The 27,414-nt window shown below is 43.2% G+C and overlaps 1 protein-coding gene across 2 annotated transcripts in view; it reads left to right on the top strand.

The window, feature by feature from the left end:
- VAPB (VAMP associated protein B and C) overlaps nucleotides 1-27,414 on the top strand; it is a 95,433-nt gene that overhangs the window by 35,567 nt on the left and 32,452 nt on the right. For both annotated transcript variants that reach the window (XM_070744552.1, XM_070744554.1), the window contains exon 2: nucleotides 26,905-27,057. In XM_070744552.1, coding sequence (XP_070600653.1) covers nucleotides 26,905-27,057 — 153 coding nt within the window. The remainder of the gene's footprint in view (nucleotides 1-26,904; nucleotides 27,058-27,414) is intronic.

Genomic DNA, 27,414 nt, shown 5'->3' with positions numbered 1-27,414 from the left:
GTGGCGGCCCCGGCCCTCTGGAACCAACTCCCCCCGGAGATTAGAATTGCCCCCACCCTCCTCGCCTTTTGTAAGCTCCTTAAAACCCACCTCTGCCATCAGGCATGGGACAACTGAGATATTCTTTCCCCCTAGGCCTTTGCAATTCATGCACGGTATGTTTGTTTGTATGGATGTTTGGTTTTACAATAAGGGTTTTTTAGTTATTTTAGTATTGGATTTACATGCTGTTTTTTATTACCGTTGTTAGCCGCCCCGAGTCTACGAAGAGGGGCGGCATACAAATCCAATCAATCAATCAATCTTGCTTAGTTACCATTCAAAATTACAGTAGCACTGAAAAAAGTGACTTTTGACCACTTTTCACACTTCACACCATTGCAGCATGGGTAGAGCTTCCAGTTAAAGTGGATCAAGCTTTATAGTTTAGCAGATAATGGGTTTTTTTTGCTACAAGGGTTCCTGGTCTGTGGCATCATTTCTGCTCTCTACCTCAGTATCTATGAGAAAAAGGTGGGTGTTGCTGGATGCAATTGGATCTTCCTCATTACTGTGTGGTTGTTGCTGACTTAAAATTGCCAGAGGAAATTGCAGTTTACTGCTTAGTAAAAAAAAAAAAAGATTGTGTTGGCTTCTACCTTTGGCTTTCCCATCATTAGCTACTCCCACACCTTACTTCGTAGTTGTTGGTACATGACAAACTGGGAGGAAAAAGCTTTCTTCGTTGATACAGAAAGTTGCTGTTTGGGAATTTCCTTTCTTCTGTGTTGGTTTTGAAGACGTTTCACTTCTTATCCAAAAAGCTTCTTAATAATTAATAATAATAATAATAATAATTTATTGGACTTGTATGCCGCCCCTCTCCGAAGACTCGGGGCGGCTCACAACAATAATAAAACAATATAGCAGTAAAACAAATCCAATATTAAAAAACATATATAAAACCCCAGTAATTAAAACCATACAGCACATACATACCAAATATAAAATATAAAAGCCTGGGGGAGGTGTCTCAGTTCCCCCATGCCTGGCGATATAGGTGGGTCTTAAGTAATTTGCGAAAGACAAGGAGAGTGGGGGCTGTTCTAATCTCTGGGGGGAGTTGATTCCAGAGGGCCGGGGCCGCCACAGAGAAGGCTCTTCCCCTGGGGCCTGCCAAACGACATTGTTTGGTCGACGGGACCCGGAGAAGGCCAACTGTGTGGGACCTTATCAGCCACTGGGATTCGTGCGGTAGAAGGCGGTTCCGGAGGTATTCTGGTCCACTGCCATGTAGGGCTTTAAAGATCATTACCAACACTTTGAATTATGACCGGAAACTGATTGGCAACCAATGTGACAGTGGAGGAATGGAAGGATTTATAGTCCTTGCAGATAGCTGGTCATTTGCATTCTCCCATTCCCCACTATCTTGTCAGAGCTGAAGAGGTTTCTCGGATGAGAAGTGAAAGGTCTTCCAAAGAAGTTGCCTCCTGAAACTTGGGACAACCATAACCTGAATGACTGAGAATCCCTACAGACTGTGTTTTGATGTGCAAAGAAAAACAAAGTCTCTCCCCCCCCCTTTTTTTTTCCTTGGTTCAGTACAAAAATTGGAAACAACAGGAAACTTTTAGTTGAAGAGGGTCTCCTGATAGAGAAAATAAATTTTGGACTAGCCTAGCCTTCTCATTGAAGAAAAGAGGAATCCTCTCAGGCCCAACTGCCTGTAACCAGCGCCCCAGTGATGCAGTGGTTAGAGTGCAGTACTGCAAGCTACCCCTGCTGATTACCGGCTGCCAGCAGTTTGGCAGATCGAATCTCAGTAGGCTCAAGGTTGACTCAGCCTTCCATCTTTCCAAGGTCAGTAAAATGAGGATGCAGATTGTTGGGGGCAATAGGCTTACTCTCTGTAAACCGCTTAGAGAGGGCTGTAAAGCCCTGTGAAGTGGTATATAAGTCTAAACGCTATTGCTAACTAAAAGGAGATTTCATTAGCTTTCTAATTATTGAATTTGTATTATACAGTGATACCTTGTCTTACAAACTTAATTGGTTCCGGGACGAGGTTCTTAAGGTGAAAAGTTTGTAAGACGAAACAATGTTTCCCATAGGAATCAATAGAAAAGCAATTAATGCGTGCAAGCCCAAAATTCACCCCTATTGCCAGCCGAAGCGCCCGTTTTTGCGCTGATGGGATTCCCCTGAGGCTCCCCTCGCTGGGAAACCCCACCTCTGGACTTCCGTTGCCAGCGAAGCGCCCATTTATGCACTGCTGGGATTCCCCTGCTGGGATTCCCCTGCAGCATCACAAAAACACGGAAGTCCAGAGGTGGCGTTTCCCATGGAGGGGAGCCTCAGGGGAATCTCAGCAGCGCAAAAACGGGTGCTTCACTGGCAATGGAAGTCCGGATGCGGGACATCCCCGTGGCGGCGGTGGGTTTGTAAGGTGAAAATAGTTTGTAAGAAGAGGCAAAAAAATCTTAAACCCTGGGTTTGTATCTCGAAAAGTTTGTATGATGAGGCGTTTGTAAGACAAGGTATCACTGTATATTGTTTTCTGTTGCTGTGAGCCGCCCCGAGTCTGCGGAGAGGGGCGGCATACTAACTAAGTAACTAAATAAATAAATAAATAGTCCATTTTCTTCTCTTGACATGAAGTTTTTCCATTACCGTCAATATCATCTGACGTATGCGGGAAGCATCTCTGTCCACAATCGAAAGGGCAGGTGATTGCCAGAAAGATATTTATGGTTATACAACTCCTTGGCAGCTGGTTAATCTTGTTTATGATGCTTGAAACTGCACTGGGAACGCCTGTCACAGCCCAGACTTTCCCAACCTAGAACCCTCTTAGGTTTATCAAGCTGCAACATATTGGTATTTAATAATAAAAGTTACTTTAATTTTTTTTTACTGCAGAAAACTGGGCTGCCTTTTACTTTTAGGTGCTTTAAAGTTTTTCCTTTTCCTTACAACCTATTACCTTTCTATGACCGCAGGGAATTTTCTTTTTCTTTTTTTTAATAAACTTTATTAATTTTCATTAAAATTGACAAACATACAGACTTAACATAAAGTAGGGGTTACAATTCCCCTCTTGTCATAGAAGTCAAATTTCCTTACAGAAAAAAGAATACATTGTTAATACCTTAAATCTACATATTAATTTGGATGAAAAGAAGTTTTATTCAACCTTATATTAAAAAAAGTTCATGTATATAAAAAAAATTCAAAAAAAAGACAAATCATTGCAATATGTCTACAGTTCTCACATAGGTTTAGCCTTTAATTTTTCTTCTTATTCAACCATATATACACCTTATTCCAAATCACATAAAATTCTGATTCCTCTTGGTTATTTAAGTGGAATTTTCTTGGTGAGGTTAACCTGTGATTTTTAAAATGTTGGCTGTTCAGGTTTGGGCCAGTATGTGTCAAAGTTCACCTCTCCTGGCAAGTGCTGTTTCATTGTTCCTTAATATGTTTTTAGGTCTACCATCCTTTCCCATAAATTCTCTTTATTTAAGATTTCATTTGGTGGAAATGCTGACACTCATTGCTGCCCTTTCCAAACCAGGGCTGGAAGCAATGGTGGGCCATTCACAATCTCTGTCTCCTTTGGCTTACCATATTTTTCGGAGTACAGTGGTGTCTCATCATACGAACTTAATTGGTTCCAGGAGGAGGTTCGTAAGGTGAAAAGTTTGTAAGATGAAACAATGTTTCCCATAGGAATCAATGTAAAAGGAAACAATGCGTGCAAATCCTTCAGGAAAATCCCAAACTTTAGAAGGGAGGCGAACAGAGGGCAGGGAGGAGCAGCTAAAGGGGGCGGGTGGAAGAAGCAAGGCTAGGCTAAAGGGTGAGTGGGAAGGAAGAAAGGCAAGGGGGCGCCCCTCCCTTTTCTTTCTTCAAAAGACACCGTTTCAGTGCCTCTGCAAGCATGCAAAATCTTTACTCCTCCAAGCTGCCCCTTCCTTTTCTTTCTTCAAAAGACACCGTTTCAGTGCCTCTGCAAGCATGCAAAATCTTTACTCCTCCAAGCTGCCCCTCCCTTTTCTTTCTTCAAAAGACACCGTTTCAGTGCCTCTGCAAGCATGCAAAATCTTTACTCCTCCAAGCTGCCCCTTCCTTTTCTTTCTTCAAAAGACACCGTTTCAGTGCCTCTGCAAGCATGCAAAATCTTTACTCCTCCAAGCTGCCCCTCCCTTTTCTTTCTTCAAAAAAAGGGGAAAGAAAGAAACCCCTTCATCCCAGCAGCAGCTGCTTGGGTTCGTAAGATGAAAGTAGTTCGGAAGAAAAGGCAAAAAAATCTTAAACACCGGGTTCGTATCTTAAAAAGTTTTTTAGAAGAGGCGTTCGTAAGATGAGGTACCACTGTATAAGAATGCACCTTATTTTGGGGGCAGGAAAATAGGGGGGGGGGAAATCTACCTACCAGGTCTTCATCTCGCTAGCATCCTTAGTCTGGTCAGCTTCAGCACATCATTTTGTTCCCTGGTTAGGGCTGGGGAAAAATCTTTTTCGGAGGGAATAGTGATGAAAACAAGCCTGCAAGCCAGGAAAATAGTTACAGGTGTCCAGCAAACCTGGAAAACGGGGAAATCGGTGGTTCGGGAAATATCGGAATTATCAGGGAATTCATGAAAAACAAAACGGAATAAATCAGGGAAAAGTCATGTAGGAAAAAACAGATCGCACTGCCTGGCAGAGTCAAGCAAAAATGAGCATAACTTGCTTCCTCAGCTACCGATATTTCTCCATGGCTTAGCCATTTGGAATGACATCATCTACGACCGTACCTTAACTAGATCACAAGTTACAAGGAAATGTCAGGGAAATATCAGGGAATTTCAAAATGCTTTCCCCTTGGACACCCTGTAGTTATCACCTTGTTAGGGCTGAGGGTGGGTGGGAGAAGCTTGAAAAAGCTACATTCCGAGCATAAGTTGCACCTAAATTTCCAGCCTCTTTTAGGAGGGGAAAATATGTGTCTTATAGTCCGAAAAATACTATCTATAGTATTGTAATACAATATGTGTATTTTATACTCAGGTGAAACAGTCGACTTGGAGAGTCCACTTTTAAATGTTAATCCTGTCAATAATAAGCAACGTTGTTTGAACCGAGACCTAAGGAAGCAGACACTTTAAATATGGAAGTTAATCAATTTATTTTTGTGCTACCGAATCTATGTACCGCTTCTGGAATCGGGTAGTGGACAAATGTAATGAAGTGAGTAAGAGGATACACTGGCCCTGGAGAGAGATGCAGATTCCACTGTACCCTGATTTGTGGATACTCTTTTTAAATTTAGGTGGGTTTTTTTTTCCTGAGGAGAAAAGGCACTCATGTACTTTCCGGAACTCCTGAAGAGAAAGCAAAATACTGTGATACCTTGTCTTACAAACTTAATTGGTTCCGGGACGAGGTTCTTAAGGTGAAAAGTTTGTAAGACGAAACAATGATTCCCATAGGAATCAATGGAAAAGCGTTTAATGTGTGCAAGCCCAAAATTCACCCCTTTTGCCAACCGAAGCGCCCGTTTTTGCGCTGCTGGAATTCCCCTGAGGCGCCCCTCCATGGAAAACCCCACCTCCGGACTTCTGTGTTTTTGTGATGCTGAGATTTCACTTAGGCTCCCCTTGCTGGGAAACCCCACCTCCGGACTTCCGTTGCCAGCAAAGCACCCGTTTTTGTGCTGCTGGGATTCCCCTGCTGGGATTCCCCTGTAACATCACAAAAACACGGAAGTCTGGAGGTGCGGTTTCCCATGGAGGGGAGCCCTAGGGGAATCCCATCAGCGCAAAAATAGGTGCCTCACTGGCAACAGAAGTCTGGAGGTGGGGCATCCCAGCGGCAGCGGTGGGTTTGTAAGGTGAAAATAGTTTGTAAGATGAGGCAAAAAAATCTTAAACCCCGGGTTTGTATCTTGAAAAGTTTGTACGATGAGGCGTTTGTAAGACGAGGTATCACTGTACCAATTTAAAAAAAGAAGTACAGGTGGTCCTCGATTTACAACACTTTATTTAGTGACCAAAGTTAAAAGTTAGGTCCCACAGAGTAGGCCTTCTCCGGGTCCCGTCAACTAAACAATGCCATTTTGCGGGACCCAGGGGAAGAGCCTTCTCTGTGGCGGCCCCGGCCCTATGGAACCAAGGCTTCTACAAGGCCTAGGGGGAAAGAATATCTCAGTTCCCCCATGCCTGACGGCAGAGGTGGGTTTTAAGAAGCGTACGAAAGGCAAGGAGGGTGGGGGCAATTCTAATCTTTGGGGGGAGTTGGTTCCAAAGGGCCGGGGCCGCCACAGAGAAGGCTCTTCCCCTGGGTCCCGCCAAACGACATTGTTTAGTTGACAGGACCCGGAGAAGTCCCACTCTGTGGGACCTAACTGGTCGCTGGGATTCGTGCAGGGGTTGCTAAATGCTATTACAAATTCATGTGCTTTAGTCGTCCTTTTTTCCTTTTGTTGAATTGTATGTGATTCTTGGAGATGCCTGGACAAATCCCTGCAGTTTTCTTGGAAAAGTTTTTCAGGAATGGCCTTATCATTGTTTCTTTCATAGGATTGAGAGAAAGTGACTGACTCAAGTCACCCAGTTGGGTTTGTGCCCAAGGACGGACTATACTATAACTCACACTCCTGGTTTCTAGCCTGAGATCACTTGGTGCTTCCATGCCTGAGTAGGGGAGAAGACAGCAGTGAAGGGTAAAAGGTGTTTCCTAATAATAAGCACAAACACATTTCACTGAATAGGATTAATTTATCCAGAATAAGTAAACTGTAGAACAAAGCACAGCATTTTGAGTTTTTTGGCATTTGTGCTTTTTAATCACATTAAGGGCTTTTGGCTTCCCCTTCTGGTTTTAATACAAAAATTGTTGCTTAAGTTTTTAATTACAACTCCATCATTGTCGCATACATCCTTGTTAACTGGAAAACATTCACCTCCCTTCCTCTTCCTCCACGATGATTCATCCTTTGTTTAAAGTACTGACTGCCTTGGCCACACAATTCTTTTCTAATCAGCTTATCCAACCTGGTGCCCTCCAGATGTTCTGAAATAGCGATTTCTTAACCAAGAATTAAATAGCTGTATCATTTATTTATTTATTTATTATTAAAGATGAAAGGGACCATGAAGGCCATCAAGTTCAACCCCCTGCCCAAGCAGGAACCCTATAGCACACCAGTCAAGTGGCAGTTCAATCTTCTCTTAAAAATGTCCAGAGTGTTGGAGTTCACAACGTCCGCTGGTAGGTTGTTCCATTGGTTGATCGCTCTGACCGTCAGGAAGTTCCTCCTTATCTCCATGTTGAATCTCTCCTTGGTCAGCTTCCAGCCGTTGTTCCTCATCTGGCCCTCTGGTGCCCTGGAGAATAAAGTGATCCCCTCCTCTCTGTGACATCCCCTCATATACTTGTAGACTGTTATCATGTCCGCTCTGGCCCTCCTTTTCTCTAGGCTATCCATGCCCAGTTCCCTCAGTCTCTCTTCGTAAGTCTTGGTTTCCAGTCCCTTAATCATCTTGGTTGCTCTTTTCTGCACCTTCTTCAGAGTTTCAATGTCTCTTTTGAAGTGTGGTGACCAGAACCGAATACAGTACTCCAGGTGTGGTCAGACCAGGGCGTAGTAGAGTGGTATTAAGACTTCCCTGGTCTTGGAGTGTATTCCCCTGTTGATGCAGTTTAGGATTGTGTTGGCTTTTTTAGTTACTCCGCGACTATTAAAAAAAGAGTAATGTTTCTTTGCTCTCCTTACAAATTATTTTTTTTTTGCTTTTCAATACATAAATTCTATGGTGGTATTTCAATGATGGTGAAATATTAGTGGTTGTTTAATTACTGCTTTCTTCCAAGACTAGGTGTTGTGCTAATAACAGTATTATCAAAGGGGGGTTTTTTCTTGTTATTTTTTTTTATTTTCCTCCCAAAGGCCAAAAGCACTTTAAAATGTTTTTTAGTAAATTTTCATAATTTTATAGTTATTTAGATTTCTTACGTATTGTTATATTTAATGTTGTATACCACCCTGAGTCGCCTCGAGAAGGGCGGCGTGGAAATCTAATAAATAAATAAATTTGGGTTGGGGTTTTCCCTTTTTTTTAATGCCTGAACAGCAGGATCGTAAAAAACTTAACATGATTAAAACTTCAAATGATTTTATTAAATAATATAATATGTCAACTCTTTTTTCTCTTAAAAAATGTCTCTGGTATAGCTTTATAAAATCCGTTGGTAGACAAATTGAGTAAAGAAGCAGATTCTGTAGAACAGTGATGGTGAACCTTTTTTCCCTCATGTGTGTGGGAAAGTGTGTGGGTGCACGCCCACACCCATAATGTAATGCCCCTCCCGCACATCCCAGCCCCTGCACACCCACCGTGTCTGCATGTCCCCCCCCCCTTCCCAGTTTTGGCCTTACATCCCAGAACAGCAGTGGGGGAGAGGTTCCCTCTCTTTCCCCAAACGGAGCTAGGAGAGGAGAGGAAAGCCTCCTTTCCCAAGACAGAGCTGGGAGGGGGGAAACCTCTCTTCCCGAAACAGAGCTGGGGGGGGGGGAGCCTTGCGTGCTCAAACAGCGATGGAGTGTGTTGTGGTTAGCTCTGGCCCAGCTCCTGCCCCAAGGACTGTGGATATTGGGGAGACATCCACATGCCGCAGGCCTGTTTTGCTCCCAGTGGAATCTGATGATGAAGGCTCCTCTGACCAAGAAGACATGAGTGACAGGGAGGAGGAGAGTGGGGCAGACAGCTCAGAAGGAGATAAATGATCTAGCTCCTCCTTGGATTCGGAACAAGAGTTAATGATACAGCCATGCATGCGGAGAGCGATGCATAGGCAGCAACAACTGAGAGATTATTATCAAAGAAAATGAGTCCACCTGTGGTTGGGTGGGGCTGTGGTCATTAGTGAGGCTACTATAAATAGCAGCCTGTGGGTTTGGCCATTGTGGAGGATTATCTGATCTTTGTGTTTCGTGCCTGCTTTGCTGACTTTGACCTTTGTGTGCTGATTTTTCCCCGCTTTGAAACTAAACCAGAGCAAAGTGTGTTTCACTTTGTGAAAGAAGAAGGACTGTGAATTGCCTCACAGCTGCAAGCTAAGTATCACAGAACTGATAAGGGACTTGTACAAATTGCCAGTTTGTTTGGAGACAAGTGCTCTTTGCTAAACAAAAAGAGTGCTTAGTTTATTTGAATTTTCGGTATAAAGAACATTGTTTTGACTTTTCAAACGTGTGTGTGTCTGAAATTTGTATCTGGGAGGATTCTACCAGAGAGCTCAACAGAACAGGGTGAAATCTCCAGAGATCTGAGAAGGTCTGCAGAAAGTGAGGAGAAAGCACGAACTTATCTGACCTGAAAATCAGCTGGTCGATGGGAGGCACTCACATGTGCAATAGAGCTGAGCTGGTCAACAGCTTACGTACCTGCAGAGATGGCTCTGCGTGCCACCTTGTGGCAGGCATGCCATAGATTCACCATCAGGGCTCTGGAAGCATGAACAAAAGCATCAAAGGAGTGTAGATCCCCCCCCTTTTTTATTTAACAATATTTATAAGCCATCACAATCCATATGATGTCTAATGTGGCATGGAACTGTATAAAACGGAATTTTAAAAAATTAAAATAAATGATTTAATCTTCAGAGAGGGGCGGCATACAAATCTAAATAATAAATAAAATAACTAACTAACTAACTAACTAACTAACTAACTAACTAACTAACTAACTGTTAGGGTTGCCAAAGCAGAGCTCCTGGCCAACTCCTCTCAGGTTTAACTTTCTTCCTAAGAAAAAGGAAGGCTCTGGCCATAAATGGCACACAAGTCATAGACCGGAGATGACGAACCTGTGGCACAGATGCCACAGGTAGCACGTGGAGCCATATCTGCTGGCACGTGAGCCGTTGCCCTAGTTCAGTTCCAATGTGCATGTGTTTGCTGGCCAGCTGATTTTTGGCTTGCACAGAGGCTCTGGGAGGGTGTTTTTGGCTTCCAGAGAGCCTCATGGGGCAATGGGGGAGGCATTTTTTCCCTACCCCGGCTCCAGGGAAGCCTTTGGAGCCTGAGGAGAGGGAAACACGAGCCTACTGGGCCCACCAGAAATTGGGAAACAGGCCTTTTCTGGCCTACAGAGGGCTTCTGGGGGGCGGGAATGGTGTTTTTGCCCTCCCCAGGTATTGAGTTATGGGTGTGGGCAGTCGCACATCCGTGATAACGCATGTGCATGCTCTTTTGGCACCTGAGGGAAAAAACATTAACCATTACAAAAGAAAAAAAGATTGACCATTACAAAAAGATATTGACAAAATTGAACGGGTCCAAAGACGGGCTACAAGAATGGTGGAAGGTCTTAAGCATAAAACATATCAGGAAAGACTTCATGAACTCAATCTGTATAGTCTGGAGGACAGAAGGAAAAGGGGGGACATGATCGAAACATTTAAATATATTAAAGGGTTAAATAAGTTCCAGGAGGGAAGTGTTTTTAATAGGAAAGTGAACACAAGAACAAGGGACACAATATGAAGTTAGTTGGGGGAAAGATCAAAAGCAACATGAGAAAATATTATTTTACTGAAAGAGTAGTAGATCCTTGGAACAAACTTCCAGCAGACGTGGTAGATAAATCCACAGTAACTTAATTTAAACATGCCTGGGATAAACATATATCCATCCTAAGATAAAATACAGAAAATAGTATAAGGGCAGACTAGATGGACCATGAGGTCTTTTTCTGCCGTCAGACTTCTATGTTTCTATCACTGTCATAGACACTCTTCTCAAGACATTTTGCTACTCGAGGCAGTACAAACTAACTTTCATTCTTATATAAGGCCCTTATGCAAAGACAGCCTGCTAATTTACCAAATTGAGGGTTCTACAACAATGAAAGCAGTAATTCCAATTACTGCTATTTTATCAATGTATTTTTAAAAATCAATTTACTATATTTGTTGTCAGTAGAAGTTATTTAAAGTTAGAACCTCCACGGAAAAAAAATATCTGTGTGAGCAAGGAGAATATAATCTAAAAATTTTCGGAACATTCTGAATTGTATATATCCCCAGTTTGTAATCATTTCCCCACAACCTCAACATTGGAAGTGAATCTAGGAAGAATCTTATGCTTGACTGCAAGGTTTCTACTGTAACATTGAAGAATTTGAGGATAAGGAATCCAAATTCAGAGGGGTCAATAAATGAATAAAAAGGGTAATTTCTCAATTAGTACTGTCTATGCAGTGAGAGTTTTTGTGTAGGTAGATATTTTAAAAGCTACTTTAGCTGAAAGTTACCTGTCAAAATGTTAGGAATTTTGTAGTACCACAACATGGCTAAAGATGTACAAGCTTAAATCAGATTTAATGGATGGATAATAGAGTGGTACCTCTACCTAAGAACGCCTCTACTTATGAACTTTTCTAGATAAGAACCAGGTGTTCAAGATTTTTTTGCCTCTTCTCAACAACCATTTTCTACTTACAAACCTGAGCCACCGAAACTGTAACCGGAAAAGGCAGGGAGAAGCCTCCGTGGGGCCTCTCTAGGAATCTCCTGAGAGGAAACAGGGCCGGAAAAGGCAGGGAGAGCCTCAGTGGGGCCTCTCTAGGAATTTCCTGAGAGGAAACAGGGCCGGAAAAGACAGGGAGAAGCCTCTGTGGGGCCCCTCTAGGTATCTCCTGGGAGGAAACAGGGCCTCCACTCTCACTGTGGTTTCCCCAATCGCACGCTTTATTTGCTTTTGCATTGATTCCTATGGGAAAAATTGCTTCTTCTTACAAACTTTTCTACTTAAGAACCTGGTCACAGAACGAATTAAGTTCGTAAGTAGAGATACCACTATACAGTGAACCCTCGAGTTTCGCGTCCTCAAGGATCGCGAAAGGGCTATTTCGCTAGTTTTCAACCCGGAAGTAAACTCCACCATCTACGCATGCGTGCCCTTCCACGCATGCGTAGATGGTGGAGTTTCCCCGCCGGGCAGAGGCTTCCCTGGGTCTTCCCCCTCTTTCTCTATGTTGCTTCTTCCTCTCTCACACTCTCTTCCTCCCTCTCTCATCTCTTTCTTTCCTTCTCTCTCTTTCTCTATCTCTCCCCCTCTTGCTCTCGAGCGGCCGCCTAGCAGCTGATCTGCTCGGCAGCGCAGCAGCAGCGAGGAGCCGAAGATCTTCGGCTCCTCGCTGGTGCTGCGCTGCCGAGCAGATCAGCTGCTAGGCGGACGAAGGAACCTTCCCTGGGTCTTCCCCGCCCGGATCTTCGGCTCCTCGAAGCAAGCCGCGCGCCCCTCGCCTTCGCCTCACCTGGCGGGCGAAGGAGGGCGCAGCTCCGGCCGCTCGCCTCGGAGCCGGTCTGCCTCACTGCCTCCAGTCCGCGGCAATTCCCCTCAGCACGCTGCCGGATCCAGCGGGGGAGGGGGGGAAGCGAAGGCGCGGCGATGGGCAAGGGCTGCCAGTGAGCCTTCTCCGTCCCTTTCCTGCTGCACCGGTCTGGGGCCAAGTGGGCGGGGGGCGGCCGGGACCTCGCCTGTCTCCGCCGCCCGCATCGCCCCTCCGGCGGGCCGGCCTCCCCCGCCCGCCTCTGCTGCAGCCGCCACCGCCTCCCCGACTGGCACAAAAGGGCCCCGCCCGCCCCGCCCCGAAGCTTACCTTGCGGCGGGATTCCCTCCCCCCGCAGCCAAAACTAAAAGCCTGTCTCTTTTTTTTCTTGCGGCGAGCCCAAGCCGTTTCTCTCTCGACCGCAGCCGAGCTTCCCTCGGCCCCCTTTGGCCCCGTAGCCTCCTCCCCGCCTGCCTTTCCTCGCCAAGCGCACGAAAAAAAAGAGAGAAGGCTTCTACCAGAAGCGGGTGATGGCGGAGGAGCTCCGAAAGCTGGCTAGCGGCTTTTCCCCCGCAAGAGATCCTTTATGCCCCTGCCCGCCGTCCCTGGCTTCTGGTAGAAGCCTTCTCTCTTTTTTTTCGTGCGCTTGGCGAGGAAAGGCAGGCGGGGAGGAGGCGACGGGGCCAAAGGGGGCCGAGGGAAGCTCGGCTGCGGTCGAGAGGGGAACGGCTTGGGCTCGCCGCAAGAAAAAAAAGAGACAGGCTTTGAGTTTTGGCTGCGGGGGGAGGGAGTTAGGAAAGTCCTACTTCTCTCCCCGCAGCTAAAAACTCAAAGCCTGTCTCCTGCCGCCCGGTTTAGCCAGGACACGAGCGGCGAAGTGACACCCCCCACCCCAGCACTTTGAATCCCGCCGCAAGGTAAACTTTGGGGCGGGGCGGGCGGGGCCCTTTTGTGCCAGTCGGGGAGGCGGCGGTGGCTGCAGCAGAGGCGGGCGGGGGAGGCCGGCCCGTCGGAGGGGCGATGCGGGCGGCGGAGACAGGCGAGGTCCCGGCCGCCCCCCGCCCGCTTGACCCCGGGGGGCTGAAGGGAGCCGGGCGGGGGCTACTCCCCCAGCCGGTTAACTTGAAGCGCTCGATTAACCGGCTGGGGGAAGGCAGGGCATTTGCCTCCTCTTTCCAGCTGAAGGAAAAGCAGACAACTGCCTTTCCCTCGGTCGCTTCCCGGAGACCGCTTTGGAACATCGCTTTGGGAGAGGGGGCAACTGCTCCCAGTTAAGAAGCAAGAATCCACCCCCTAGCCAAACGGCTTTTTTCGTGTTTAGCGCTCGAACGCCGTGCTAAACAGGAAAAAAGCCATTTGGCTAGGGGGTGGATTCTTGTTTCTTAACCGGGAGCAGTTGCCCCCTCTCCCAAAGCGATGTTCCAAAGCGGTCTCCGGGAATCGACCAAGGGAAAGGCAGTCGCCTGCCTTTCCTTCAGCTCTAAAGAAGCGGCAACTGCCCTGCCTCCCCCAGCCGGTTAACCGAGCGCTTCAAGTTAACCGGCTGGGGGGAGGCAGGGCAGTTGCCGCTTCTTTAGAGCTGAAGGAAAGGCACGGCGTTCGAGCGCTAAACACGAAAAAAGCCGTTTGGCTAGGGGGTGGAAGTGAAAGTGAAATGCCGGCGGCTCTAGCAGCTGCTACAAGCAGCATTTCACTTTCCCTCCCAGGCAAAAAGATGCCGGCATTATGGGCTGATGGGGCCGGACTTCCCAGGCGGAAGGCGTGCCCCTCTCCCCGGCATCTTTTTGCCTGGGAGGGAAAGTGAAATGCCGCTCGTAGCAGCTGCTAGAGCCGCCGGCATTTCACTTTCCCTCCCAGGCAAAAAGATGCCGGCATTCTGGGATGATGGGGCCGGACTTCCCAGGCGGAAGGCGTGCCCCTCTCCCCGGCATCTTTTTGCCTGGGAGGGAAAGTGAAATGCCGGCGGCTCTAGCAGCTGCTACGAGCGGCATTTCACTTTCCCTCCCAGGCAAAAAGATGCGGGGAGAGGGGCACGCCTTCCGCCTGGGAAGTCCGACCCCATCAGCCCAGAATGCCGGCATCTTTTTGCCTGGGAGGGAAGGTGAAATGCCGCTCGTAGCGTGGGCGCGCGCGCGGGGACCCCAGCTTCGCTTCCCAGCTGGGAAGCGGCCCCAGCAATGGCGTGGGCGGACGGCGCGCGCGCGGGGAAACCCCAGGCGCGAGCAACGGGGTGGGCGGGCGAAGGGCGGTGGAAGTAAAAACACCATCTGCGCATGTGCAGATGGTGTTTTTACTTCCGCACCGCTACTTCGCGAAAAATCGATCATCGCTTGGGGTCCTGGAACGGAACCCTCGCGATGATCGAGGGTTCACTGTACATGCATGACTTCCATCTGGCCGAATATTTGCTTCTCACACCAACAGTAGCTTTGCATTTTTTGCTTGGAAGCTGCCTGCTATAGTTCCACCTACAATATGGAATTTTATTTACTTACTTGAATTACCTGGAGCAAAGAATTATAAAGCATGTTTTAAATCTGCGGAAGGATATTATAAAATAAATATAAACTGACTTTATACGGGGATTTCTTTTCATTCTTTTAGTTATTAAGAATACACTACATTGCCAAAATTACATAAATTTCACTTGTGGACCAAAACAATAGGGTTTTTTTTAATAGTGTCACTTATTATTATAGTTATACTTCGGAATGTACTTGAATCTAAAACACTTTATGAAACTAATAGAGAACAGTAGTATTTCTTAAACTTTTCAAGGGCAATGAAATACTGTACTAATGAACAGGCTTTGTAGGTTTTTTTTAAAAAAATAAAAATTCTGTAGTAAAACAAGTTTTAATCATTTATTTATGTTCCCTTAGATTTAATGCATCTATTATAAATCTTAATGGCATAAATGAGCTTGTACATGACAGAATATTTCATTAGTTTTTACAGATTAAGATTTATTTTTTAAAAGCCTTGGCAGTGGCATAACATTTAGCCCAGTGGTTCCCAACCATTTTTTTTTAACCATGCCCCACCTAGACATCTCTAAAATCCTGATTTCCCCCAACCCTTTCAAAAAGTGAACTCCTTTTCATCTAAAAAGTCATTAACTTGGTTTAAACAAGGTTCCAATTGCCCCCAGCATGGTATCATAGTCCATATTTCTTCAAAGCAGATTATGGTCTGATTCTTGTGTTGTAAACATACCAAAGCTACCATAATCTTCAAATAACTAGACATGTTGTCTCCTGTGTAATGCTCCCTGGATATGTCACATTCCAACTTCAATGATTCCCAGCCACTATATGACATTTATTATTTTCATTAAGAACCCACTAGGCCTAGTATTTTGCACATGACTTTAATAAGTGTGATGAGTTTTGAACCACACTCTATTTTTTGTGATTGTATAGACCTATCCATGCAAGGTTTTTTATATTAATAGAGTACAGAAGTGGTTTGCCATTGTCAATTTTTCCCCATTTTTTTTTTCAATTTCTCAATTTTTCTCATAGCTTAGTGGGTGTTTTGGTGTCTCATTCAAATTTTGACCATGTCCAGATCTGGATACAATTTTGAATTTGTACTAAGTTGTATGAATACAACCATCTAGCTGGGATTGCTCTTTGGATAATTTTCCAAATTCATATAAATAAGAGAGAGGATTCCATAGCTGTCACATTTGAGGCATGACTGAAAGTATATTCCACAACCTGGAAAGAATTCAATATCGGAGTCTAGAATAAATTTTCTCTTAATATTGAGATAGCCCCTAATCATGACTCATCATTGTGGACGAGTATGCTGGTTTTAAGTTCTTTCTTAGCTGAAAACTGCTTACACCAAAAAGGAAAATGGATTGCAGTCCATAAAAGCTTGTGCCAGAATTATTCTTTAATGCTATTGCTGCAGCTGACTCAAGTTGATTCCTCACTGCCCTCTCTCTCTTTCTCTTACACGCACATACATACACAAACTGGATATAAAAAGTCTGCACACTCCTTTTAAAATACCAGATTTTTTGAGATGTAAAAAAAAAAAAGTCTGATCACGATAAATCACTTCAGAATTGGCAAAGATTCCCAAGGCAAGATGTTCCTACCCCAAAAACTGAATGCTATCATAAAATCCAAAGGTACTTCAACAAAGCATTAGTTTAAGGATGTGTATACTTACTCAACCCCATTATTTTACATGTTATTGTTATTTTCTTCCTGGAAGTTTTAAATCTGTTTTTTCAATTGAATTGTACAGCCTATATGCAAATATTAAAGGTGGAAAAAACTCTGAAGCGACTTATCTTGGTCTGATTTTATTTTTACATCTCGAAAACCTGGCATTTTAACAGGGGAGTGTAAACGTTTTATATCCTGTATTTTTGTATGTGTGTTTGTAATTTCATGACTTTCATAGTTTAAATTTATGGGACAATAATGCAGGGACTCGGCATCATTCGTACAATATGAATCCAATCAGTAATCCTCCTTGAGTTTTTTAAGAGGAAAAGACATGATTTAATTTTAATTTAATTTGATCTGGCTTTTAAGTACATGTGGCTTTTTGATGTTTCTCAGTGGCTACCTTTGCACAAAGACTTAGAATATTAGGAGAAAGCCAAGTGAAATCACAGGTGAGTTTAATAATAATAATAATAATAATATAATTATAATAATAATAATAATAATAATAATAATTTATTGGATTTATATGCCGCCCCTCTCCGCAGACTCGGGGCGGCTAACAACAATAATAAACACAACATGTACAATCCAATAATAAAAAACAACTAAAAACCCCTATTATAAAACCAAACATACACACAAACATACCATGCATGACTTGTAATGGCCTAGGCGGGGGAAGAGCTATCTCAACTCCCCCATGCCTGGCGGTATAAATGAGTCTTGAGTAGTTTACGAAAGACAGGGAGGATGGGGGCAGTTCTAATCTCCAGGGGGAGTTGGTTCCAGAGGGCCGGGGTCGCCACAGAGAAGGCTCTTCCCCCGGGGCCCGCCAAACGACATTATTTAGTCGACGGGACCCGGAGATGGCCAACTCTGTGGGACCTTATCAGTCGCTGGGGTTCGTGCGGTAGCAGGCGGTTCCGGAGGTAATCTGGTCCAATGCCATGTAGAGCTTTAAAGGTCATGATCAACACTTTGAATTGTGACCGGAAACTGATCGGCAGCCAATGCAAACCACGGCGTGTTGAAGTTTAGGTAATCATATCTGACTCCCAGCTCTGTGTTGGTATTCAAATAAAAGGACTATTTCTCACCAGCTTCTACTGGAATTCACACAGAGAAGCTTAGCCCAGCATTTCATTTCACAGTGGAATTGCACAGTGGAGTTGCTAAGTTTTTTTCTCCTGTTATCAAGTTGACTTCTGGTCTCCTACAAATTAAAAACACAGTTCTCTACCCAGAATTCTAGAGTGGTAACAAGCAGATTCTGTCCTTATTTGAGACATCCTTTCAGTTATTTCAAAAGAATTACCGGTACATCAGAGTCCCTTTCTCAAGGAAAACACCATTTTTCGATTCCATTCAAAGGAACTTCTAATCCTCGGATCATCTTTGCCCATCTTTGAACTTGTTCCAGTTTCTCTGAATTTATAACAGTTCAAAATAGGATATAGTACTCAAGGCAGGGTCATAACAGAAATATGTTTCATAGAAACATAGAAACATAGAAGACTGACGGCAGAAAAAGACCTCATGGTCCATCTAGTCTGCCCTTATACTATTTCCTGTATTTTATCTTACAATTGATATATATTTATCCCAGGCATGTTTAAATTCAGTTACTGTGGATTTACCAACCACGTCTGCTGGAAGTTTGTTCCAAGGATCTACTACTCTTTCAGTGAAATAATATTTTCTCATGTTGCTTTTGATCTTTCCCTCAACTAACTTCAGATTGTGTCCCCTTGTTCTTGTGTTCACTTTCCTATTAAAAACACTTCCCTCCTGAACCTTATTTAACCCTTTAACATATTTAAATGTTTCGATCATGTCCCCCCTTTTCCTTCTGTCCTCCAGACTATACAGATTGAGTTCATTAAATCTTTCCTGATACGTTTTATGCTTAAGACCTTCCACCATTCTTGTAGCCTGTCTTTGGACCCGTTCAATTTTGTCAATATCTTTTTGTAGGTGAGGTCTCCAGAACTGAACACAGTATTCCAAATGTGGTCTCACCAGCGCTCTATATAAGGGGATCACAATCTCCCTCTTCCTGCTTGTTATACCTCTAGCTATGCAGCCAAGCATCCTACTTGCTTTTCCTACTGCCCGACCACACTGCTCACCCATTTTGAGACTGTCAGAAATCACTACCCCTAAATCCTTCTCTTCTGAAGTTTTTGGTAACACAGAACTGTGTTAGTTTCTGTTACATCGCATTTATAGCTGTATTCAGTAGTCGGTTACTCCTGGTTCGGACCGGTGGCGGTAGCAGTGGGTGGCTCTGCCCTCATGCGCGCGGAAACTATTACCAATGAATTTTAGAACCCACTACAGGCTGTATTGCACTGCTGACTCATATTCAGCTTGCAGCCAACTATCATTCCAAAATCTTTTGCAATAATAGTTGGCTGCAAGTTGGAATCTTTTGGAGCTGGGTTGGCGCAATGGTTAGAGTGCAGCACTGCAGGCTACTTCAGCTAACTCAGTGGTTCTCAACTTTTCTAATGCTGTGACCCCTTAATACAGTTCCTCGTGTTGTGGTGACCCCCAACCATAAGTCTAGCCCCAATTCTCCCAACAGAGCTTTAAGCTGATTGGTAGGAAGGCCAGAGGGACACCCCCACTGTAAACGTCTGATTGGTCGGATTGTAAAGATATGTTCCAATGCACCAGAATAGAAGCTTTAGTTCCTAACACCATGGGGAATTTTATCTTTTCCCATGATCTTAGGCGACGCCTGTGAAATGGTTGTTCGACCCCCAAAGGGGTCCCGACCCCCAGATTGAGAACCACTGAGCTAACTGCTAGCTGTAGTTCAGCAGTTCAAATCTCACTAATGGCTCAAGGTAGGCGCAGTCTTCCATCCTTCTGAGGTGGGTAAAATGGGGGCAATATGCTGATTCTGTAAACTGCTTAGAGAGGGCTGTAAAAGCACTATGAAGCGGTATATAAGCAGTATATAGATAGCATTATATAAATAGCAATAGCAATACTGTATACCTATTGCTATATTGCTATTGCTATTCTGAAGCATTATTACCAAACAGGGCAGCTATTTCTTATACAGATATACGCATTTGATCTTTGTTTTTTAAGTAAAGAACTTTGTCTCTATTACATTTTATTTATTTATTTGTTTGTTTATTTGTTTATTTGTTTGTTTATTTTATCATTCTTCCAATTACTTGGGGTAATTTTGATTTTTATTTCTGCCTTCTAAGTATCTCACGTAATATTTAATATCTCCCTTATTTAAAATTGATCTTTTTATATTGCATATGTGCTCTCTTGTTCAAACATCTTTTAAATAAGTAATGCATAAATGTGAAGTAAGGGGTAGTAAAAATATAAACTCATAGCTTACACATATAACTTCTTTCTGCTATTGACCAGAGAAGCTATTAACCTTCGACCTTTCATTTCTGCCCATAATAGCATCAGAAACTTAAGAATTTGCAAGCTGGTATATAATACAGTTTGCTAAGGGGCTATTTATAAGTGGTGTTAACAAGGCTTTTCATATCCTGCTATTTAAAGCTGGAACTTAATATGCCTAACACTGTACAAGAAAACATTTGCTAGAGCACTGGGCAAATATAATAGTGTTAGTCTAGCAAGAAAGGGCAATACTCAGGAGATGTAAATAGAGCATGTTCCAAGTTCTTTTTTTTCAATTGAGAATTGGTGCTTTTAACTTGTTTGTAAAGAGTTTAGAAAAAAATGTGGGCAATGAAATGACCAAGTTTAGTATTAACCTCAGATTGTTTGCAATGCTTCAAACAAAAGAGATCATAAAGAATGTTTAAAAAATAACTCAAATTGGGGAATGGGCAATGAACTGTCAAGTATACTTCAAAGGAAGTATAAAAAAGCATGTGCAGCTGGTACAAATATGTTACTTTCACATATCTTGCAATGGAGTCTGAATTCATTGCTGGAAAAGGAAAGGTTGACTAACAGACAGATTGACAGAACATATTTCAAGTGTGTAGATGCCTGGTAGTGGAACCCCTTAGAGAAGGAATTGAAAATAGAACTACAGTTTTATAGTCCATTCATGCAAATTGGTGCTGTCATTGTGTTCAAGATACTGCATGCAGTTTTGGTTACTGTACCTGAAATAAATACTGTAAAATATTCTACAATTCTCTTAAGAAGTGAATTACAATACTCATATGAAGTGAATTACAAGTAAAGAATAATCCTGAATGACCAAATGATTGGAACAGCTTAGCCATGAGAACCTTTTCTCTCTTTCTGCCTGGTGGACATACCGTAGTAAAAGCTAATATAATAAAATTGTACAGGTGAAATGCAACTTGTGATTAACAAATTAAAAGGTCATAGGTTTCCACCAGCTGCAAAATAATAATTATTTCCATAAAGTATTACTAATTCCCAATTGAAGTGTGTACCAGTGTGAATCCCTGCCTTACTTTCAGGAATAATAGAAGTCCACTTTGGCCATTAACCTATTATTTGTTTGTCTGACATCTTAGATATCAACTTGCCATGGTGATAAAATAGGATTTGTGTGTATGCATATACTGTATGCATACCTTTGCATCAGTACATAAATTAGCAAGTTTCTGCAACACTTGTAGGTTCTGTAGCAAATTTGCTTCCTTTTGGAGAGGTAAGGCTTGAAAGTGACATTAAAGACGTCACAATCTTAGTATTGAGTCTCAATATAATCCCTTTTTGCTTCTTCAGATTTTGAAGTACCAATGCCAGCAATTAAGATTAATTAAAAAGCCATCTTGAACTGTAAACTGATTTTGTACAAGTACTGGCTTTAAAAAAATAAAATAATAATAAAATTTTATTTACCCAATTTAACTGGTGATGAAAAATTGAATGTGATCTTTGTTAATTTTAATCTAAACTATGAAAAAACAGCAGTTATTGTTTATTAAAGTTGTATGCCACCCCACCAGTGGCAGGAGTCAAAATAAATTACTACCAGTTCTGTGGGTGTGGCTTGTTGGGTGAAGGATACTGCAAAATCTCCATTCCCTCCCGATCATTCTTGTAGCCCGTCTTTGGACCTGTTCAATTGACAAAATTGAACGGGTCCAAATTGAACGGGTCCAAAGACGGGCTACAAGAATGGTGGGAGGTCTTAAGCATAAAACGTATCAGCAAAGACTTAATGAACTCAATCTGTATAGTCTGGAGGACAGAAGGAAAAGGGGGGACATGATCGAAACATTTAAATATGTTAAAGGGTTAAATAAGGTCCAGGAGGGAAGTGTTTTTAATAGGAAAGTGAACACAAGAACAAGGGGACACAATCTGAAGTTAGTTGGGGGAAAGATCAAAAGCAACATGAGAAAATATTATTTTACTGAAAGAGTAGTAGATCCTTGGAACAAACTTCCAGCAGACGTGGTAGATAAATCCACAGTAACTGAATTTAAACATGCCTGGGATAAACATATATCCATCCTAAGATAAAATACAGAAAATAGTATAAGGGCAGACTAGATGGACCATGAGGTCTTTTTCTGCCGTGAGACTTCTATGTTTCTATGATCAGCTGGGACTTGGGAGGCAAAGAATAGATGGGGGCGAGGCCAGTCAGAGGTGGTATTTACTATTTCTCCAAACTACTCAAAATTTCCACTGCTGGTTCGCTGAACTACTCAAAATTTCTGCTACTAGTTCTCCAGAACTGGTCAGAACCTGCTGAAACCCACCTCTGTATCCCACTCTCAGTGGCTCTGGGAAGCTCAAAACAGTAAAATAATCTGCAAATCAATATTAATGACAATCATTGTTTTACAAAATTTTAGGGTTCATTTTTAAACAGAAAACTAAAGCCAGACCACTTGTGTCTCACTTAACTCAAAGCCAATCTAAAGGCCAAGACCCGACAGTCTTGTTTGGCCAGTCTTTAGATCTGATGCACAGTCAACATTCCAGAAATATATAACCATTTTTTAAGTAAAAGGTTTTGTGTCAGTGCTGTATGCCTTGTGGCTCTCTTGAGATGTTCACAGCAGAGGCTAGTGTTAAGAGTGGTCATACTACTTTTAATGCCACGCAACAGTTTTCCATAGAGTGTACTGTGTGGGTTAAAGGACACAGCCAAATAAGTCCCTTGTGCATAAACTCTGTTTTACCAGTTTCCTTTTTTCTGGAGTTGGGCAGTTGCATCTATTCTCAATTTTTCAAAGATGTACACACTCAAAGATACATGTGACATAGGGGAAGGTTTGGTAGGGAAGGTTTGCCTATTTGCTGATGACTCTAAAGTGTGCAATAGGGTTGATATTCCTGGAGGAGTCTGTAATATGGTAAATGGTTTAGCTTTACTAGATAAATGGTCAAAGCAATGGAAACTGCAGTTTAATGTTTCCAAATGTAAAATAATGCACTTGGGGAAAAGGAATCCTCAATCTGAGTATTGCACTGGCAGTTCTGTGTTACCAAAAACTTCAGAAGAGAAGGATTTAGGGATAGTGATTTCTGACAGTCTCAAAATGGGTGAGCAGTGTGGTCGGGCAGTAGGAAAAGCAAGTAGGATGCTTGTCTGCATAGCTAGAGGTATAACAAGCAGGAAGAGGGAGATTGTGATCCCCTTATATAGAGCGCTGGTGAGACCACATTTGGAATACTGTGTTCAGTTCTGGAGACCTCAACTACAAAAAGATATTGACAAAATTGAACGGGTCCAAAGACGGGCTACAAGAATGGTGGAAGGTCTTAAGCATAAAACATATCAGGAAAGACTTAATGAACTCAATCTGTATAGTCTGGGGGACAGAAGGAAAAGGGGGGACAGGATCGAAACATTTAAATATGTTAAAGGGTTAAATAAGGTTCAGGAGGGAAGTGTTTTTAATAGGAAAGTGAACACAAGAACAAGGGGACCCAATCTGAAGTTAGTTGGGGGAAAGATCAAAAGCAACGTGAGGAAATATTATTTCACTGAAAGAGTAGTAGATCCTTGGAACAAACTTCCAGCAGACGTGGTTGGTAAATCCACAGTAACTGAATTTAAACATGCCTGGGATAAACATATATCTATCCTAAGATAAAACTCAGGAAATAGTATAAGAGCAGACTAGATGGATCATGAGGTCTTTTTCTGCCGTCAGTCTTCTATGTTTCTATGTGTTTATTTGCTAATAGTTCTGCCTTCCCTTCAGAAGTTTAAGGTGGTGTATCTAGCCCAGGATCACGCTGGAAATTTCCATGGCTAAGTGTGGACTTTGCCCCAGTGTTGGTCCAATGTCTTAGTGGTTATAGGACCATTCCGTCATGGCTGCTTTATTTCTTTGATATATTCCAGGGGTGAAATCCAGCTGCTTCTGACAGGTTCTGGAGAATCGGTAGTAGAAATTTTGAGTAATTCAAGAGAACCACTAGTTAAATTTTGAGTAGTTTGCAGGAACTGGCAAATACCACTTCTGGCTGGCCCCAAATTGGGGTGGGAATAGAGATTTTGCAATATAAGGAGTGGGGAGGGAATGGATTTTGCAGTATCCTTCTGCCACACCATGCCCGCAGAACTGGTAGTAAAAATAAATTGAATTTCACCACTGATATATTCTAACAAGTTATTACCATTCATTATTTGTTTCATTATGCCAACATCCTAACAAAATAGACACATAGTCCTCGACTTAAAAAGCATTCCTGTTCAAAATTACAATACAGAATGAAGCCAAATATTTTAATATTGGGATATTTTTGAACATTGACCCCGGAAGTTAATTTTAAGAGCATTCACTTTTGTAGCTAGATAGACCCTGTATAAAAGATGTTATGAAAGAGGAACAAGTTTTACCGGAAAAAGATTGAGGCTGATCTGAATGGAGTTTTTAAAATGTCAAGTTACAAGGATGATAGGAGGAAGATGCTAAACTGGATATACGGTATATTAGAAACAGCTGATGTCTTAAATGAAAAAGGATAGGCAAATAACAAATCCAGAGAGTAACTGGATAAATTTCCTATATTGGATTTACAACAGAAACTTGTTTGAGCTTTGAAGAACATTGTGCGTAGGGAGAAAGAAAGAAAAAAATCAAGTTCTAAGACATATGAAGTGACTAAAATTTAGAAGTAAAAGGAAGGAATATAAAATTGGTTTAGTTCATCTAACTTAAAATCGATGTGTTAATATACCTGACAACTCTTAATAGACTTTTGCTGATCAGGATTGAAATGAGGCAACTTTAAGAATTTGTTGATGGTCAAGAGATGAAAATTGGAAAGACATTATTTGTTATATTTTATGAGAAGAGGATAAGTTACTAAAATTATTTATACAGTACTTGTGATGCAGTTTTTTCAATTTCCCCCCTTTTCTGCATCTTAAAAAAATTATTTAGTTATATTAATTTTTATCTCTGCAATTGTAATTTTAATGAAATCATTATCTTTAATATATTACTATAAGAAATGTAGGCAGATTACTCAACAGTCCTAATGTAGCTTCCAGGAAAGATAAAATGGAAGAGGTGAACTAAGCAAGACCACAAGTGCTATCGTAAGCCATTTAGTAGAAAAGTAGATGGATAATAAGATAGAGCCAAACCGAACCTTTCCCTGATCTAGGGCTCTCAAGATGTATTGTCTTTGCAATTCTCAAGATTTATTGTCTTTGCAATTGTGTGGACCTCAGGAGGGCTGGCATGCATGTGGCCAGAGTGGGCATGGTCATCTTAGATGTCATTTGTGCTGGCGCCTCTGGCCCTAGCGCTGGGCCAGCACACATGGCCCAACCTCCGTTTTCCTTGGGAGAGGCACCGTGGGCCGCTCGTTTGCTGTTTCCGGGGGGGGGGCACGGGTTAGATCTAAAGACCCCGCGGGCTGGATCTGGCCTGCGGGCCTTGACTTTGACACCCCTGTTGTAAATTGTCTGGGAATTGAGAATCCCAACACCTTTAGGTGACACAGGTTGTTTGGTCGCGCTGATGGATGATCTCTGGCGGGCCCGGGACAGGGGTTTATCCTCTGTCCTGGTGCTTCTTGACCTCTCAGCGGCTTTCGATACCATCGACCATGGTATCCTTCTGCGCCGGCTGGAGAGGTTGGGAGTGGGAGGCACTGTCCTTCAGTGGTTCTCTTCCTACCTCTCTGGTCGGTCGCAGTCGGTGTTAGTGGGGGGTCAGAGGTCGACCTCTAGGTTACTCCCTTGCGGGGTGCCTCGGGTCGGTCCTCTCCCCCCTACTATTTAATATCTACATGAAACCGCTGGGTGAGATCATCCAAGGGCATGGGGTGAGGTATCATCAGTATGCAGATGATACCCAGCTTTACATCTCCACCCCTTGTCCAGTCGGCGAAGCAGTGGAAGTGATGTGCCGGTGCCTGGAGGCTGTTGGGGTCTGGATGGGTGTCAACAGACTCAAGCTCAACCCAGATAAGACGGAGTGGCTGTGGGTTTTGCCTCCCAAGGACAATTCCATCTGTCCGTCCATCACCCTGGGGGGGGGAGTCACTAACCCCCTCAGAGAGGGTTCACAACTTGGGCGTCCTCCTCGATCCACAGCTCACATTAGAGAAACATCTTTCAGCTGTGGCGAGGGGGGCGTTTGCCCAGGTTCGCCTGGTGCACCAGTTGCAGCCCTATTTGGACCGGGAGTCACTGCTCACAGTCACTCATGCCCTCATCACCTCGAGGCTCGACTACTGTAATGCTCTCTACATGGGGCTACCTTTGAAAAGTGTTCGGAAACTTCAGATCGTGCAGAATGCAGCTGCGAGAGCAATCATGGGCTTCCCCAAATATGCCCATGTTACACCAACACTCCGCAGTCTGCACTGGTTGCCGATCAGTTTCCGGTCACAATTCAAAGTGTTGGTTATGACCTATAAAGCCCTTCATGGCACTGGACCAGAATATCTCCGGGACCGCCTTCTGCCGCACGAATCCCAGCGACCAGTTAGGTCCCACAGAGTTGGCCTTCTCCGGGTCCCGTCAACTAAACAATGTCGTTTGGCGGGACCCAGGGGAAGAGCCTTCTCTGTGGCGGCCCCGACCCTTTGGAACCAACTCCCCCCAGATATCAGAGTTGCCCCCACCCTCCTAGCCTTTCGTAAACTCCTTAAAACCCACCTCTGTCGTCAGGCATGGGGGAATTGACATGTTCCTTCCCCCTAGGCTTCTAAAATTTATGCATGGTACGCTAGTGTGTATGATTGGTTTTAATTTGTGGTGTTTTTTAAAGTAATTTAAATATTGGATTTGTCTTACATTGTATTGCTATTGCTGTGAGCCGCCCCGAGTCTGCGGAGAGGGGCGGCATACAAATCTGATTAAACTTGAAACTTGAACTTGAAAGTGTAGCTTGAGTGGATTGTTCTAATCATGCTTGAATATTTTTGCATGTTATACATTTATGTGACGTTTGGAAAAGCTTCAAAGTTGTGTTTATTCTATCTCCTAGGTCCCTTCACAGATGTTGTCACCACAAATCTGAAACTTGGCAACTCGACAGATAGAAATGTCTGTTTCAAAGTGAAGACTACGGCTCCACGCAGGTATTGTGTACGACCCAACAGTGGAATTATAGATGCTGGAACGTCAATTAATGTCTCTGGTAAGTTTATCCAGTTGCCTTTTTGTTTCAGAAATGTATCTGCTTTCCCCCACTCATAATCGTTTTGGTTCTGAGTACATCTGGAAGAGACTAAACAGATTTTAAATGGCCTGTTGACATTTTGAACAACCCTATATATTCTGCAAAGTTTTTTTTAAAATTACAGAACTGTTTCTATGTCAACACAGTTATTTTTCCTGTTTTCAGACGGAATTATAATTGGAGATGACTGAACAAATAACATAACACAAACTCTGGCTTTGGTACTTTCTTAGCCTAGTTCACTTGGAAAGAGTAGTAGTCTGTTGAAAAATTGTCATTCTAATCTCATGTAAGACAACTTTCTGCAGCTTTGTA

This window comes from Erythrolamprus reginae, chromosome 3 (genome assembly GCF_031021105.1).
Source record: "Erythrolamprus reginae isolate rEryReg1 chromosome 3, rEryReg1.hap1, whole genome shotgun sequence".
In the NCBI taxonomy this organism is placed as follows: domain Eukaryota; kingdom Metazoa; phylum Chordata; class Lepidosauria; order Squamata; family Dipsadidae; genus Erythrolamprus; species Erythrolamprus reginae.
Note: the sequence above shows the minus strand (reverse complement) of the source record. Positions and strands in the feature narration are given on the sequence as shown.